Source organism: Sabethes cyaneus, chromosome 3 (assembly GCF_943734655.1).
Source record: "Sabethes cyaneus chromosome 3, idSabCyanKW18_F2, whole genome shotgun sequence".
NCBI classification, from domain to species: Eukaryota; Metazoa; Arthropoda; class Insecta; order Diptera; family Culicidae; genus Sabethes; species Sabethes cyaneus.
The window spans coordinates 68312631-68326922 of NC_071355.1; the positions used below are offsets into that span (position 1 = coordinate 68312631).

General features: G+C 38.0%; 3 protein-coding genes across 3 annotated transcripts; 1 reads left to right on the plus strand and 2 right to left on the minus strand.

The window, feature by feature from the left end:
• Positions 1 to 3278: 3278 nt before the first annotated feature.
• LOC128739674 (uncharacterized) lies at positions 3279 to 4217 on the minus strand. The gene is made up of 2 exons (XM_053835171.1): positions 3861 to 4217; positions 3279 to 3800 (listed from the first exon to the last, which is right to left on the minus strand). The coding sequence occupies exons 1-2, from the start codon at positions 4215 to 4217 to the stop codon at positions 3279 to 3281; spliced, it is 879 nt and encodes a 292-aa protein (XP_053691146.1).
• Positions 4218 to 4759: 542 nt separating this feature from the next.
• Positions 4760 to 13002, plus strand: LOC128739675 (sodium channel protein Nach). The gene is made up of 6 exons (XM_053835172.1): positions 4760 to 5586; positions 5652 to 5806; positions 12423 to 12491; positions 12557 to 12648; positions 12710 to 12815; positions 12884 to 13002. Exons 1-6 carry the CDS (start codon positions 4760 to 4762, stop codon positions 13000 to 13002), a joined length of 1368 nt encoding a protein of 455 aa, XP_053691147.1.
• Position 13003: 1 nt separating this feature from the next.
• LOC128739676 (uncharacterized) lies at positions 13004 to 13820 on the minus strand. The gene is made up of 4 exons (XM_053835173.1): positions 13754 to 13820; positions 13584 to 13699; positions 13366 to 13513; positions 13004 to 13287 (listed from the first exon to the last, which is right to left on the minus strand). The coding sequence occupies exons 1-4, from the start codon at positions 13818 to 13820 to the stop codon at positions 13004 to 13006; spliced, it is 615 nt and encodes a 204-aa protein (XP_053691148.1).
• Between the last annotated feature and the right edge of the window lie 472 nt (positions 13821 to 14292).

The window sequence follows — 14292 nt, forward strand, 5'->3', positions numbered from 1 at the left end:
CAAACAAAAGTAATAGCGGATGAATCGGTTCAGCCATCTCCGAGAAACAGACGATTGAAAATGAGCTGCACACACATACAGACATTGCTCAATTCGTCGAACCCTATCGATTGGTATATGACACTTGGCCCTCCGGGCCTTGGTTCTATTTCGCGTTTTTCGACCAATTTCTAAACCTTTGTTATATAGTATAACAAAAGTAAAAACGTTATCAAGAAAATTTTATCATTAGAAAAATAGAAATTGACAAAAAAGCAAAAAATATTTCAAAAAATGCCCATGTGATATCACATGATTTTCCGACTTTTCTTTGGAGTTTTTCACTTAACTTAAAACTGGACTTGAATATGTTTTAATTTGTATTTGAAATTATACTTGAAGTTGGATTTGAGTTCGAAATTCAAATTCGAGTTGAAATTAGGTTTGACAAAGGATATGAAATTACACTTGGAATTGAACTTAAAGTGGGAATAAAAATTGCACTTAAAATTGTATGATTGATGGAGCCCTTGAAAAACAGATATCAGCCGGCATCCTGACGACATATAAATATCTGGCACACTATATACTCCATACTGCATCCCACATTTCGTGGTTCCTGTGCCTGCAGGCTAGGGTTATTTCAGTGTCCGTACTGCACCGAATATAGTCCACAGTATCTTTCGCACAAAAACCACAAATAAGTGTATGTTCGCAGTGAAAAAAATTCAAGCATTGGGAACGGGACCCATAAAGGATTCTGTGCGGTAGTCTACATTGGCCGTAGCAGCGTAACATCAGAGAAAACCAATGTTGTTAAATTATGAGAAATCAAACTAGTTTTATTGCTAATTTCAGCGTCAAAATGACATAAGAAACATTATCAAAAGTGGGATAAGCATTCGCAAACATCAAGCTCACGTTACAAATTACATAGTACGTAATATATTGCCGTCGCAAAACATTAGAAAGCATTTCAACTTCAACTGCAGTTGAATACAAAACGCACTCCAATCTGTCAAAATCAGCATCGTCGTTGTGTTAACTGCTACATACTTATCGTCTGGGGCGGTAGTGCATGTTAGGATATACTATCAGTCGTCAGTTAATGATAATTGACAAAGGAGAATGAGTCGGAAAGTAATTGCTTTAATACGATGAGTTCAACGGTACATAACACAAGCACAAACGTGCAATCAATAAAACCAGTTAATTAGCCGAACGAACGGGGCATGTATTTCATTAAGACTGACGTAGAATATACGGTGGCAATGAATATAGTGAAGAACTGGGGTAACCGATTTGTTTTGGGAATAATTGTGAGTAAAAGAGGTATAAAAACCGTTCCTGTTAAATAAGGTATTCTGATTAAAAGAATGTTTTAAATGTTTTGATATATCTCATTTTTCCGACAGGAATATATAAAAGTAAGCATCGAATGATGTTAGTACTCTTTTAGCAACAATGCGGGTACTCCATTTTTGGGTTTAAATCTTTCTTGTTCTCAAGTTCTATCAGTTTCTAATTTGGTCACTTCTAAAATTTTGAAAAGCTTATAAATAGTTCACTGAAATGTTGGATGGAGAATGCAAAAAATTGGTCGGCCTTCACGAAATATTCGTACCACATCAGGGTAATCTACTCTGGTAAAATTCTTTCCAGTGATACCTATATGTGTCTCCTCGTGTTTCTCTCAATCTTTCTCTTTCTCAATTCTCAGTTTTTATAGTCCCTATTCGGAGGTAATTTTCAATAAACTGCACGGAACATTCTAATCAAACTTTCATGATTTTCCAATGATGCTTATATTGGTGCATCGAAAGCTATAAACCAAACAATAAACACCAGTACGAATGAATTTGTTTTCGATCAGCTTTCAACATAATGTAAACGTGCAATGAATAAAACTAGACTTCGATGGTCTGACCTTTCTGCAATTGTTCGTTCAAGTGTGATTCATAGGAAACAGTCTTACCATTCTCCTGCTTTTAACCTTTTTCGCTTGACTCTTGTCTTTTTTTATTTTTTTATTAAAGAAGTACATAGCATTCAATCATCCTCCTTCTTATCCATAGGTAAATGCGGGAGAGCGAAATGGCAGTTTCTAAAGATATTTAATTTAAATGCATAATAATTAAGATAAATCAGTTCAGGGCTACCCCCAGCTTAGATAAAAAGGAACGATGCCTGACCTCATTACAAGGCCAAGACTAAAACAGGAAGTTGGCCTAAAAGCTATATTGTTGTTATACAAATTGTAGTCCATTATTTATTTACTAAATTTTCATCTGCGCCAGTTCTGCATTTCCCATATTTCAATTATCAATGGCTTTATTCTACATAGCTTACTGCAGAACGGTGGAATATCCAACAGAAACACTTGATTTCTTTATTTAGTTATATCTAATAAAGCCGCAACATTCGCACATGAACTATACGCCGATTATCTTTGTGGATCCTTCGACCCATCTGCCAGAATCATTCTCACATAACAAAAAATTAACAACTACAAGACAGTAAATTTCTTGCACAGTAGAAATACTCATTTATGCTCCCTGTTTTCAAAAAAAGGTGATAAGAGAAACGTCCAGCATTATGGAGAAATAAATCCTCTGCGCTACTGTTTTAAAGCTTAAGAGATCATCATTAATAATGCACTTTTCTGGTTTCTGCTCATTTGCGAAATACAAACATCTCAAGACCTCAAGGCGGTATTTGATTGAGTGGATCACACAATTCTGTAAAGCAACCTATAGATCTTTGAGTTCCTGGTTCAGATCCTATCCGACAATCAGATTACTTTACATTAAGATTGGAGCTTCTCGTTCGGAATCATTCACGAATGTTTTTGCGGCGTTCTCCGTGGGAGTAATATTGGATCTCTTGGTTTTCGTTGTACATCAACTAACTTTCAATCACATTGCCACATGGATACTACCTGTTGTACGCCACTGATAGCGTTAAATATGGTTATTAACAGTAGCAGCGATTGTGACGAGTTGCAACTCGCATGCAGATTTTGGTCCATAAATACATAGGTTGGCGCTAGAAAATGCGGTTTCTTTCAAGGCGTAGTTAAAAATAAAGCCAGAATAAAAATTATATTCGCTTTCCTAAATAAATAAACATTTACAATAAAGTATTGATCGTAATTCACTATGACGAAGAGGGTCAGCCACCCCAAATATTGTTGGAACAGAACCAGCCAGCGGATGTTGTTACTTACGATAAACAGCACAGTTTGGTTCAATTAAATTCTCAACAATATGCAAAATTCATATCATATGTTTTATTTGTTTTCATTTCCCCTTTTTCTCCTTTTTACTCGCCTTTGCTTTACGTTTTCTCTTGGGTTTCCTTCTTCGTTTCGCTACAATTCCTAGTCGAGTCATCACTGATCGCCACCACTTCTGAATTTTAATGGCAGCTTCCCTGCGCGTTATCCTAGTCTGATGTTCGGATTCCAGTTTTTCCAAGTGTGCAATTTCTTCCTTCCAACGTTCACTTTGCTGCTTCATATCATCCCAACGTCTTTTCTGCGCTCGTCCCCGCTGCAAACGGCTGTCCACGTCTTCCTTCTCCCGTTGAAAACGTTCCATCCAACCATCGACGTTTTCCCCAGTTTTCTCCAGCTGCCACGAGTAGTACTGGTCAATTAGTCTGTTTGCCTTCAGAGCCATCTGAATGTTTGCTTCTTTTTTGCGAGATGATTGTTCGAGGGCTCTGTACGGCTCGTCCATTGTATGGGTCAATTGTTCCATTCGAGACTGTTCCCATTTACGGACAAAAATGTTTTTCGATATTGCGAGACTAAATTCATTCTGAGGGTATGTGACTTTTAAATTTTAAATAACATTTTACATTTTATTTCTGTTTCTTACCACCAAGTCATAATGTGTTAGGTCATGCAGCCGCCTCAAATTTTCAAGTTGCCTTGAAAGGATACGATCTTCACTACAAAGCAATGCATATCTATCAATATCATCAAACGAATCTATCGAATTTCGATGAAACTGTTCTTCGTTGGAGTCTACTAGCAAAGTTTGATTACTATGATTCAGGAGACGAAGGTCCACGCTTTCCAGGTATTGAATTTTTTGCTCTAACAGCTGTCGTACAGAATAACTGCCTGTTTCATCAAAAATGTTATCAATTGAAGGATTGAGCTGCAGAATTTTTAGCTTAAACCAAGCGTCATGAAGCAATTTCGAGACGACTGCTTTTTCTAATTGTTCCATGATTTGACAGATTATTAGAACGAAATTTAGATTACGTTGTAGAACAATGGCCTACTAATGAATAGGTATACTTCGCTGGAATGAACTTTGTTCCCTAAACTTAATTTCCTTTTGTAAAACTGGTTATAAATTGTTAACAGGTCAATGAAAAAATGCATTGTACTAAAAATGCCAAACGCAGCAATAAAGAAATAGGTATGTATCATCGGAAGCCATCCATAAAGAGAACCCATCAGCATGGTGACAGCAATGAGCCAATTATTATTCCTAGCGGCTTCTTGTCATGTTCGGAAAGAGATTACAAGTAACGATAGCGTTATCTAGAAAAAAGGTGAGCGTGTAAAATCAAAAATTCATCCAAAAGTACTGCTCTACATATTTCGTAAACCAATTATTCATTATCGTTCACGAACCAGGAAGAACAAGATGTAACCTATATTCCTAGTCGCTATAGTGGGAGGAAATTCAGTTAGTGCCAAGTGCTGAAACAAAACCGAACGCAAAAAATAGCATTCTCGGAACTCAGTTAATTCTGTTCTATAATGCGGTTCATTAGGCACATTCAAACATTTATTTTGAAGCTACTGGGAGCGACTTCTGCCCACGGTTTTCAATACGTTGTACAAGCAGGAGTGCACATTGTCGAGCGTGTTTTCTGGATCTGCTGGATAGTGGTCGGAGTATTCGGAATGGTTGCATTGGCGCAGCGTACCTGGAACCGTTATCAAACGTCGCCGGTAGTTATTTCGATGGACCGCAATATGTACCTGTGGAATACAAGCTTTCCCAGCGTAACCGTATGCCCTCATCAAAGGATCGACGAAAGTAAAGTCCAGCGCTACATCCAACAAAATCCAGCCATGTTTACAACAGTTGGTGACGCAGAGGACTTTTTAGAATTTGTCACTAAGCTGGCTAATGCTACCTACGACACTTTTGTTGACTTACCGATGCATAAAACGTTTGGAATTGCCAGCGCAGATTATTTGGACTTGATTCGCAATTTATCTCGTCCGTTTCTGCCCCAAATTAGCAGCGCAACCATCCTGCCTCTACGAGGGCAAGAGACAATTACCGAGTTGGGAATATGTATGACAGTTAATTCTAAAGTAGCCGATTACAATACTTATCAATACTGGCAGAGTAACCGCTGGGATTTGTTACCCGAACCGCAGACTGCTGTGGTCCACCCACTGGATGGTGAAGTGTATGGTCAGCTAATCAAGCTGGAAAGTTCCTACGAAGTGTACTTTCACGGATACATGGAAGTTCCTGATATTTCCAAACAACGCTACCTTTTTCTAGGAGGCTTCTATACAACCGTTGAGCTACTGGCCCTCGAACTTATCACATCTTCCGCTGTTAAAGAGTACTGCCCTTCCGTTCTCCTGTAGAGCAAAGCAGCTATAAAATATATTTTCCGTTTTTATCCAGATTATCAGTATCTCAAAGACAATGCCGATTTTCGTTCGAGGCTGATGGTTTGGAATTTAGTCCAATTTACAGTTACAATCTGTGTCGAATTGAATGTCGAATGAGACTGGCAGTGCAATACTGCGGTTGTATTCCTCATTTCTACCGGAATCAAGGTGAGCTATAAAAAATGGTCATTGCGCTTCATTTCAATCTGATTTACATTTTGCCGCAATGGAAAATAACGTCTACGAATTATTATATGATGGATACCACGAGACGGAGTGGGTCGTGCTGTATCGAGATCTCGTTTCCACTCCAGTCGATTCCCGGAATCTCACCGCAGAGCGTTTCGGAACTTGCAAGTCAGCTTCGATCTGATCGAACCACCCAGTACGCTGATGGACCCATCTATTCTTGATGCATAACCTCATATATGTCAACTGCTGCTGAACCGCCTAAGTCACAATTCACGTGCTCACCGAAGTCCTGCTTCCGTCTGTTTATTGTTTATTTGTATACAAATATCAGCAGCCCTTATAACCCTTTTGACACTTCATCTGGAATGTCGAGTTTCCAGTACCTTGCGGCTAACGTTGAAGTCGAAGCTGGGTATAAAGCGATTGAACGTGTGTGTTGAGGTTCATGTTTCGAGTAACCATGGGCAATCCACCCTCGAGGTCAGCACTTCGGCGACAGCTATTGCTCTGATCACATCGCGGTGAATATTCAAGGGATCAAGATCGACGAGTCTGCAGTGTTGTTCATAGCAAGGCAGCTGGAAGGGGTTGTTCTGGGGCAATCTCCGAAGAGCAAAACGGATGGATCTGCGCTGCACTGACTCAATTCGGTTAATTACATTTTGGTAATCAGGACTTCACACTGGAACGCAGTACTCATGATTAGACCGAACAAGAGCACAGTAGAGAGTTTTGAGACAATAGATGTCGTAGAAGTTCTTGGCGATCCGCATGATAAACCCCAGGTTTCTGCAGGCCTTTTCGACAATAAATGCGATGTGCTGTTTGGAACCAAGCTTAGAGTCAAACAGTGTTCCCCCGTCCTTAACACAGTTTTTAATTTAATATCCTGGAGACTTTCACATTTGTCGGAGTTTAGTAGCATGCGGTTATCTGTGCACCATTTCGAAAAAATCGATAGCTGCTTTTGCAAGAACGAGGCATCGGAGATCGGACGGATTATCAACTTTGGAATACAAGAGAGAGTCGCTAAAATTTAAGCAGGAAATTGACATCGTTGAAGTAAACGAGAAAGACCAAGGTCCCAGATGGCTACCTTGTGGAATTCCTGAGTAAGCAGTAAAGGATCTGGACCGTCTATGCTTACTTCTAGGTGGCGATCGGAGAGGTATGAATTAAACCATTGTAGCAATGGGCCTCCGGTTCCGAGCTTGTCCAGTTTGGCGATGGCGATTTGATGGTTCAATTCGTCGAAAGCAGCCGGTAGGTCCGTGTTAATATCATCCGTCTGCGATCGGTCGTCAAAGCTTTTTATCACGTCGGACGGGAGAGTTAGAAGATTGGTTGTCGTGGACCGCTTGGACATAAAGCCGTGTTGATCATCTACGATAGGATTTTATCCGAAAGAACAAAAGCATTTTATGAGGATGACAGTTCAACATTTCGTTTTCGTGCGCGAAAATAAGGTTCCACGTTGCATACGCCTGCTTGTGGCACATAGCCTATGCGGAACACAATCAGTGATGGTTTTAATCACGAGACTTGCCGTGCGACTGTCGACAACGCACTGCTCGTGTCTATTGCACTGACCGAGCAGATAAAAGTCTATCTTCTCGGCTGTAGAAACAAAGAGCAGTCATACAAAAATAATATCGTTGCATAGGAAGTGTGTGATGCATCTACGGGGAATGAAAGAATTGCTAAAATTATGAAAACTATTATGTTTGTCAATATTTTGACACCAATTTGTTTTGAAATGTTTCCTCTTGCAATGGTGAAAAATTCGTCCCGAATAACTTTTTTTTTAAACTTATATTTGGTGCAAGCCGCGAACCGAAAATTCATTTTGGACATTTGCTTCGAATATCCGACATGGTTAGGTTCAAAAATTACGAAGTCGTTGAAATTAACTAAATCGATCGTTTGCAGCACTCTGAAACATTTCCTTGAACAGCATATTATCGACTAGAAGGATCGTAGCAAGTATCGCAATAAAACCAAGGATCGGAAGTTGTAGTTGAAGGTGTTGAGAACGATTATGGCAAACCGAGGGCTACGGGTTATAATATCGCCAAGAAGTTCAATGCCAGTCAAAGCACCGTCGTCAGTAGATTTCGTCTGCGAGACCAGTAAGTTTCGGGCCAGTAAGTAACCAAACAAGACACTGAAGCAATTTCTAGTGGTCAAAGCACGGGACCGGAAGTTGTACAATAAAGTACTTACGAAGTACGAAGGATGCATTCTCATGGACGAAAAAACGTATGTGAAGATAAATTATGGACAGCTTCCCGGACCAAAGTTCTATAACACCACTGGTCGAGATCGAGATGATATTCTTAGCAAATTCAAATTCATTTTTGCCGATGAATTCTAAGCTTATGGTCTGAAATGGTATTTTCTGTTGTGGACAAAAACCCAAGTTGTCGTGACAAACAAGACTATGGATCCCAAAAAGTTCAAGTAGGTGTTCCCGAAAAAGAACGCATTCATTTGTACAAATGCGAGCATTAAAGCACGCAATGGACATGTAATGTTTTGGCCTGATTTGGCAAGGTGCCACTACAGTGGAGAAGTGCTACAGTGATATCGAGACTAAGGGATGGATTTCTTCGAAAAGGACATCAATCCTAACAAATGCCCTTAATTTTGCCCGATTGTGACGTATTGGACAATTGTAAAAGAAAAATTGAAGAAGAGTGGAAAGTTAACTTGGGATACGACAGAGATGAAGGGATGGTAGAAGTAGAGTGACTATATATATAGAGTGGCGACAATGTCAAAATTGGAATGATAATTATCTGTCAGTGTCATTCCAATCGAGCAGACGACCAATCCAACGCGTATGCAGGAAAGAGAAAGAAACTATAAAATAAATACGCATTGCATACTTTTGGGATGACATGTCGCCACTCTGTATATAGTCACTCTAGGTAGAAGAAATAGCCGCTCAGGTTCAATGTGATATATACAGGTGTGGCAATGTTGGTTAAGTAGTGTTAGTGAATGAAGAAATTTCATCATGGTGTGGGTGGAATCGTAAACGGACCAATCATGATCAACCGTGACGTCAAACTCCAAAAACAAACCCTATTGTCCGACGCGGTTTGTTTTTGTACTTTGACGTCGTTTTCTGATTCTTCGCTACTAATCCCATCATCAAATATCTTCTTCTTCCACATCTTTTTAAATCTCATTGGCTCAGGTTAGCCAACAGAGTATCACCATCCGGGGTGACATTGTGTCACGAGGGTCAGATTGTGCCAAAAACCAACAATATTTGTTTATAAAAATAAATTAGATCTATGCAAACTGATGACACAACATATTAGGGCACGGGAGGGTATTTTCAGCCCATTAAGCGATGGCATCTATTTTTTCGACCTATAGCCTAGTTATAGTGGAAGAACAGGTGGTTTTGACGTTCTTTGAATAAACAATAGTAGATTACTTACAGTCTTGAGAAAGTAGTTATAACATTAAAATTGAATGTCGGCAAAGTATTTTTATTGGCGAAAGAAGAGGGAAATAGGCTGAATTTAGAAACCTGCTGAAAATACCCTCCCGTGCCCTATTTTAATATGGAATGGACACAAATAATATTAGCGAACAGTTTGGTTTAAAGAGAGTTTCAAATTTAGGGTTAAAAATACTGGGAAAAACGTCGACAATAAATGTCCCAAAAAACAAACCCAAATATGAAATTGCATCAACTTGCTATTCTGAAGATAGTTAAAGTATTCATTTACAATGTATTGAAAGGTTATTAAGCGTTGGACGGCTTTTTATTACGAAAATAATTTTTTTTCTAAACTTTGCGATTTCTGAGCTCCACGAGTTGAGATTGTGGCAAACTATAACGACCGGTTCGGCGTGTGAAATTCACATACACAACAAAAATAGGTCAGTGTACATCAATACACTTGCATTGCGTACTGGGAAACACTAAAGAGCCTTAGAGAGTCGCCATCTTAAACCAAAAATTGCAATCGAACAGAATCAGTCGTCAAAAGTAAGTCCAATCGAACAGAAGAACTTGTCAAAACATCAATTAGAGAGCCTCCAAAAGAGTAATGACTAGAGAGCCTGTTATAGATAGAGGGACGCCATCTCAAACCGAGAACATATTTTGAGCAAATTTTTCTAAACTTTTAGCAGCTTTTTATGAATTATTCGAAATGAATGCTTCAGAGAAAGATTCCTTGAGTATGTTATTATTATACGTTGCATCGTGAAACTCAAAATCTGTAATTTAAATCGCAGGTTCTCAAAAGAATTAGCATTCACAAACAGACAACAGTAGCATACCTATTTACCGTACGACCATCAACTGTAGTAAAATTATTATAAAAAGGAGTTACATATCTAGTATTTACAAAAGCTATATTTATTCCAAATGTCTGTTGATCACTGAATAATCTGTGCGTGCGGCAACACTGACATACGCAGCTTCGTTGTTGCTAAATTATTTGTTTCAGATGGCGACTCTCTACGCATCTCTAGGAAACACAATATTTTGACAATTTAGATTGCATTATCTTTTAAGGAGCAAACAGTATCGTTAGTCTGCTAAATAATTAAAATACATTTTTACCTTTTCTCTGGAAATTTCTTTGGAAATTGTGTGTATAACAAGCAAAAGAACAAAAACCTACGCTTTTTTGCCACAATCTCACCCCGCAGACGGTATCCAAAATATGATGAGTAACATTCGTAGAAAAGTTCGAGATCATCATCAAAATCAAATCGAAATCATTTTTTTTTTGCTAATTTTCTTTTAAAGTGCACCTTCATTTTGAGTACATTTTTATTTCATTTTATTATTTTATGACCCCGATATGGATTTGTTTTTTGCGTCTAGCGCAAAATTAAATTACCGTGACCGCTCCTAATTCTGCGCATTTTTCTTTATATAAGTATTTTTTAACATTGTGTATAACTACGATCATTGCGTTATTTTTTTATAAATGTCTGTTGAATATTACGTACCGCTCCTAATTCTGCGCATTTTTTTATATAAGTATTTTTTAACATTGTGTATAACTACGATCATTGCGTTATTTTTTATAAATGTCTGTTGAATATTACGTCACAAACGGGCCATGATATTTGAGAGCGAAATAATTTAACGTGAAACTGAAAGTATTTTATATAGCAGAAAATATCGTCGTTAGCACCAACGCTAAGATTGTCCATCTAAAAAATTAACAAATTTATGATCGAAATTCTTTCCAATGATCAAATTACCCAACATAATTAGAAAGAATAATTAGTTCTAGTCATGTTTTAGACAAAAAGAGTGATTGCATGCATTGCTTTCCTTAGAAAAATGCGATGCAATAATGCGCAGATTTAGGCACAGATTTTTTATTCATGTTCCAAATTCTGCGCAGTAATGTATCCTACGAAGAAATCGCGAAAGAATACGCAATCTCACCCAAATGGCTGAGGTATAGAAGCATGAAAATTCAAGTAGGATCTTTAACTTGCATTGATTGGAATCGTGTGCTGTGTCGCGAGGTCCGAACCTACGAGCGCCAATTCATGAAACCATGTCTTCTATTTTTTTCAATGTCCAACCTCATGGGGCTGTCAGTAAGTGGGGAAGTGGTTTTTATATGAAAACACAATTTTTAGTATTAGTCTACAGTGTAATGTTCGGTATGCAGAAAACCTGAATTAATTCGGCCATCACGTTATCGAGAATAAAATATTTAAAATGAGGCAATCAAAATGATAACAATATTCATTTGCCACCCGGACAGCACAAGAAGGCCGGATCATGGATTTAATTATGGTAATGGCTAATGCCGGATTTTTTGGTGTGCTTTCAGCGTATAAAGACATAAACAACATGGCAGGAGCATTTATTTTCACTTTTTGGGTGCGCAGAATTAGGAACATGGGCAAGAAAGTGCGCAGAATTAGGCACCGTGGATAAGGTTACAAAACGAAAAATATACTCAATTGTTGGTCGACTTATAATTCCCAAATTTTTTACCAGATATTATAGACTGTAACACTATACGTTGCTGCTGTCCACGTTGGTAATTTAAATCTAGAATACTTAGAATAGCGGAAGAATCATACAAATGTCTTAACTGCGCAGAATATGGTACGTTCACGGTACTCAAACTTCGGTTCGTGCAGATTCTGCCTCTACTGTATTTACTGTACAGATCCGGTACTAGCCGTTTCCGAAACTCATCTGTCTAGCGCTGCTGCTCGAGGGTTTATTCGAAAGGAAAAATTCCAAAACGACATCCATTTTTAAATTCGAACGCATAACAAAACGGCGCATGTTCAAACATAAAAGTCATATTTTTAGTCAAAAGTTAAAGAAATCAAAGAAAAGTAAATTTTAAACTTTTCTAAAAAATACAAAAATTGCAATATCGAATCGGATTGGTCAAACACTAAATAATTCAGTAAGCTTTGAAACAATAAAAAAGCAAGTGAATTGCTTAACCCGCTTTTGCGACTATGGTACTGACCTGGTACTTGGACACTGAACTTTGTCAATTTTTGGAATTTATCCAAACGGCTTCCGAAATACATATGCTCAAACCACCTATTTTCATCTTGTCGTCTTTAGGAAAACGGGGAAATATTCGATACAAAATATGCGATTTTGAAGGATACCGCTGCTTGGGTTCAAATTCAGGTAAAAACAAAATTGAAAGCTTAGCAAGTTTAGTATGTATTGGATTGTCGATCTAATATTTCTAGATGCACTAATAACGCTGCGTCACGGAAACAAACCTATCGACTGCCAATGTGTTCCCAACTGCGATTTTTCTAATTTCTTCGTGCAGGCATATGTAAGTAAATGGCATTTATATTTTTCAATGAATATTATTAGGTACCTATATTATTTTTCAGAAATCAAGGGAATGGTTTCTCGGTGCAAACTTACAGTGGGGTCTAACTGACTATCCCAAAATGCAGTTACATCGAGACATAATTTTTGGTTTATCCGACGTTTTCGGTACATGTGAATTTTATTTTCCATTGTGCTACAAAATATATTATTGTTTTTCCTCTCTCTCTCTCTAGTCTATATAGGCGGCCTGGGAGGATTTTTTCTCGGTTGCAGCTTGTTAACGTTTACGGAGTTCGTGTACTTTCTCACATGGCGTTTATTCACGGAATCAATAGCAAAAAGGCGCCATTAAATTAGTAACGTCGATTAGCTTTAGCTTTAAGGGCACTTAGCTGTTCCTTGCACAGAGCTCTCTTAGCTTCGTGTGAGTGTAACAATTTTCTCAACCGCACAATCCGTGCAGCGTTGTGGTTTCTTCTGATTGTAAGCTCCTGTTCCCGTTTAACGAGTGAACGCTCCAAATCGCTTCGAAATTGAATCTTTTCGTCCAAAGTACATCCGCGATTGCAGCAGACATAAGTTGATTGATCATGAGATATTATATTATCCACGGTTTTGACTTCGTTATGAGATTCGCCTAAAATATCGTACATTATATGTGAATAAATATTAATACTAATTAACGATATCTCTGCATAAATTGCCCGAAGCGTACCCTCTTCCCTGTGTATGAGCCTCAAAATAGAAGCCTTATGCTCATCGACCGCGTGCTGAATTTTGGAATAACGCAACTTTTCCAGCTCGTGAAAAGCGGCGATTCGCTTTTCGTTTGCCGTCAGTTCTGTCAATAATAATCTTGTCTCCTACGAAAGAATAAATATTATTTTAACAACCAATACAAACAGGACTTGTTATATTTCAAGTAATACAAACCTCACAACGCTTTTTCATTGTATCTAATTGGGCACCGCGATTGTTCAGTAATTCCCGGATTTGTTTCATCCGACGCGCCAGTTCCTCTTGACGTTTCTTGTGCACTGATATTTCTTCTGCATGATGAAAAAATAGATTAAAAGACTTATCAGATTATAACCAAAACTCACCATTAACTCTTCGATGTTCATCTCTAAGCCATTTGCCACAATCGGCAGTATTATCGGAAGCAGTCATGTTTCATTAAGTGTCAAAACAAAACTATGATTGCGGTTGCGGTTACATGGTGACCACACCACCACATACAGTAGGCCATAATTGAACGTACAGGGTACAGCATTACAGTAAAAGATGTTTTAAATGTAGGTTAGGTACATGATTTAGTTAAACGGTTTTGTTATTGTAATTTTCTATATTGAATTTTTCTATATTGAAATCGTGATTAGGTTTTTTGAGATTTTTCACAGTCTGAGCCCTGGGCTGACTCTATCAGTCGGTAAATCTGTGTGATAGCTCGAGATCAACTGAGAGACTATGTTTTACATTACATAAAGATAAATATCCAGAAATGATGTTAAAATGTTCAAACAATTAAAATAATTAATTATAGATTGTTTCAAGTTATGTTTCCGTTTATGTTGAGTTCAGTTTATTTTTGATTGTTAGGCTTTTTTTTGTTTTTCTATTACCACAAAAACTGACAAACGAA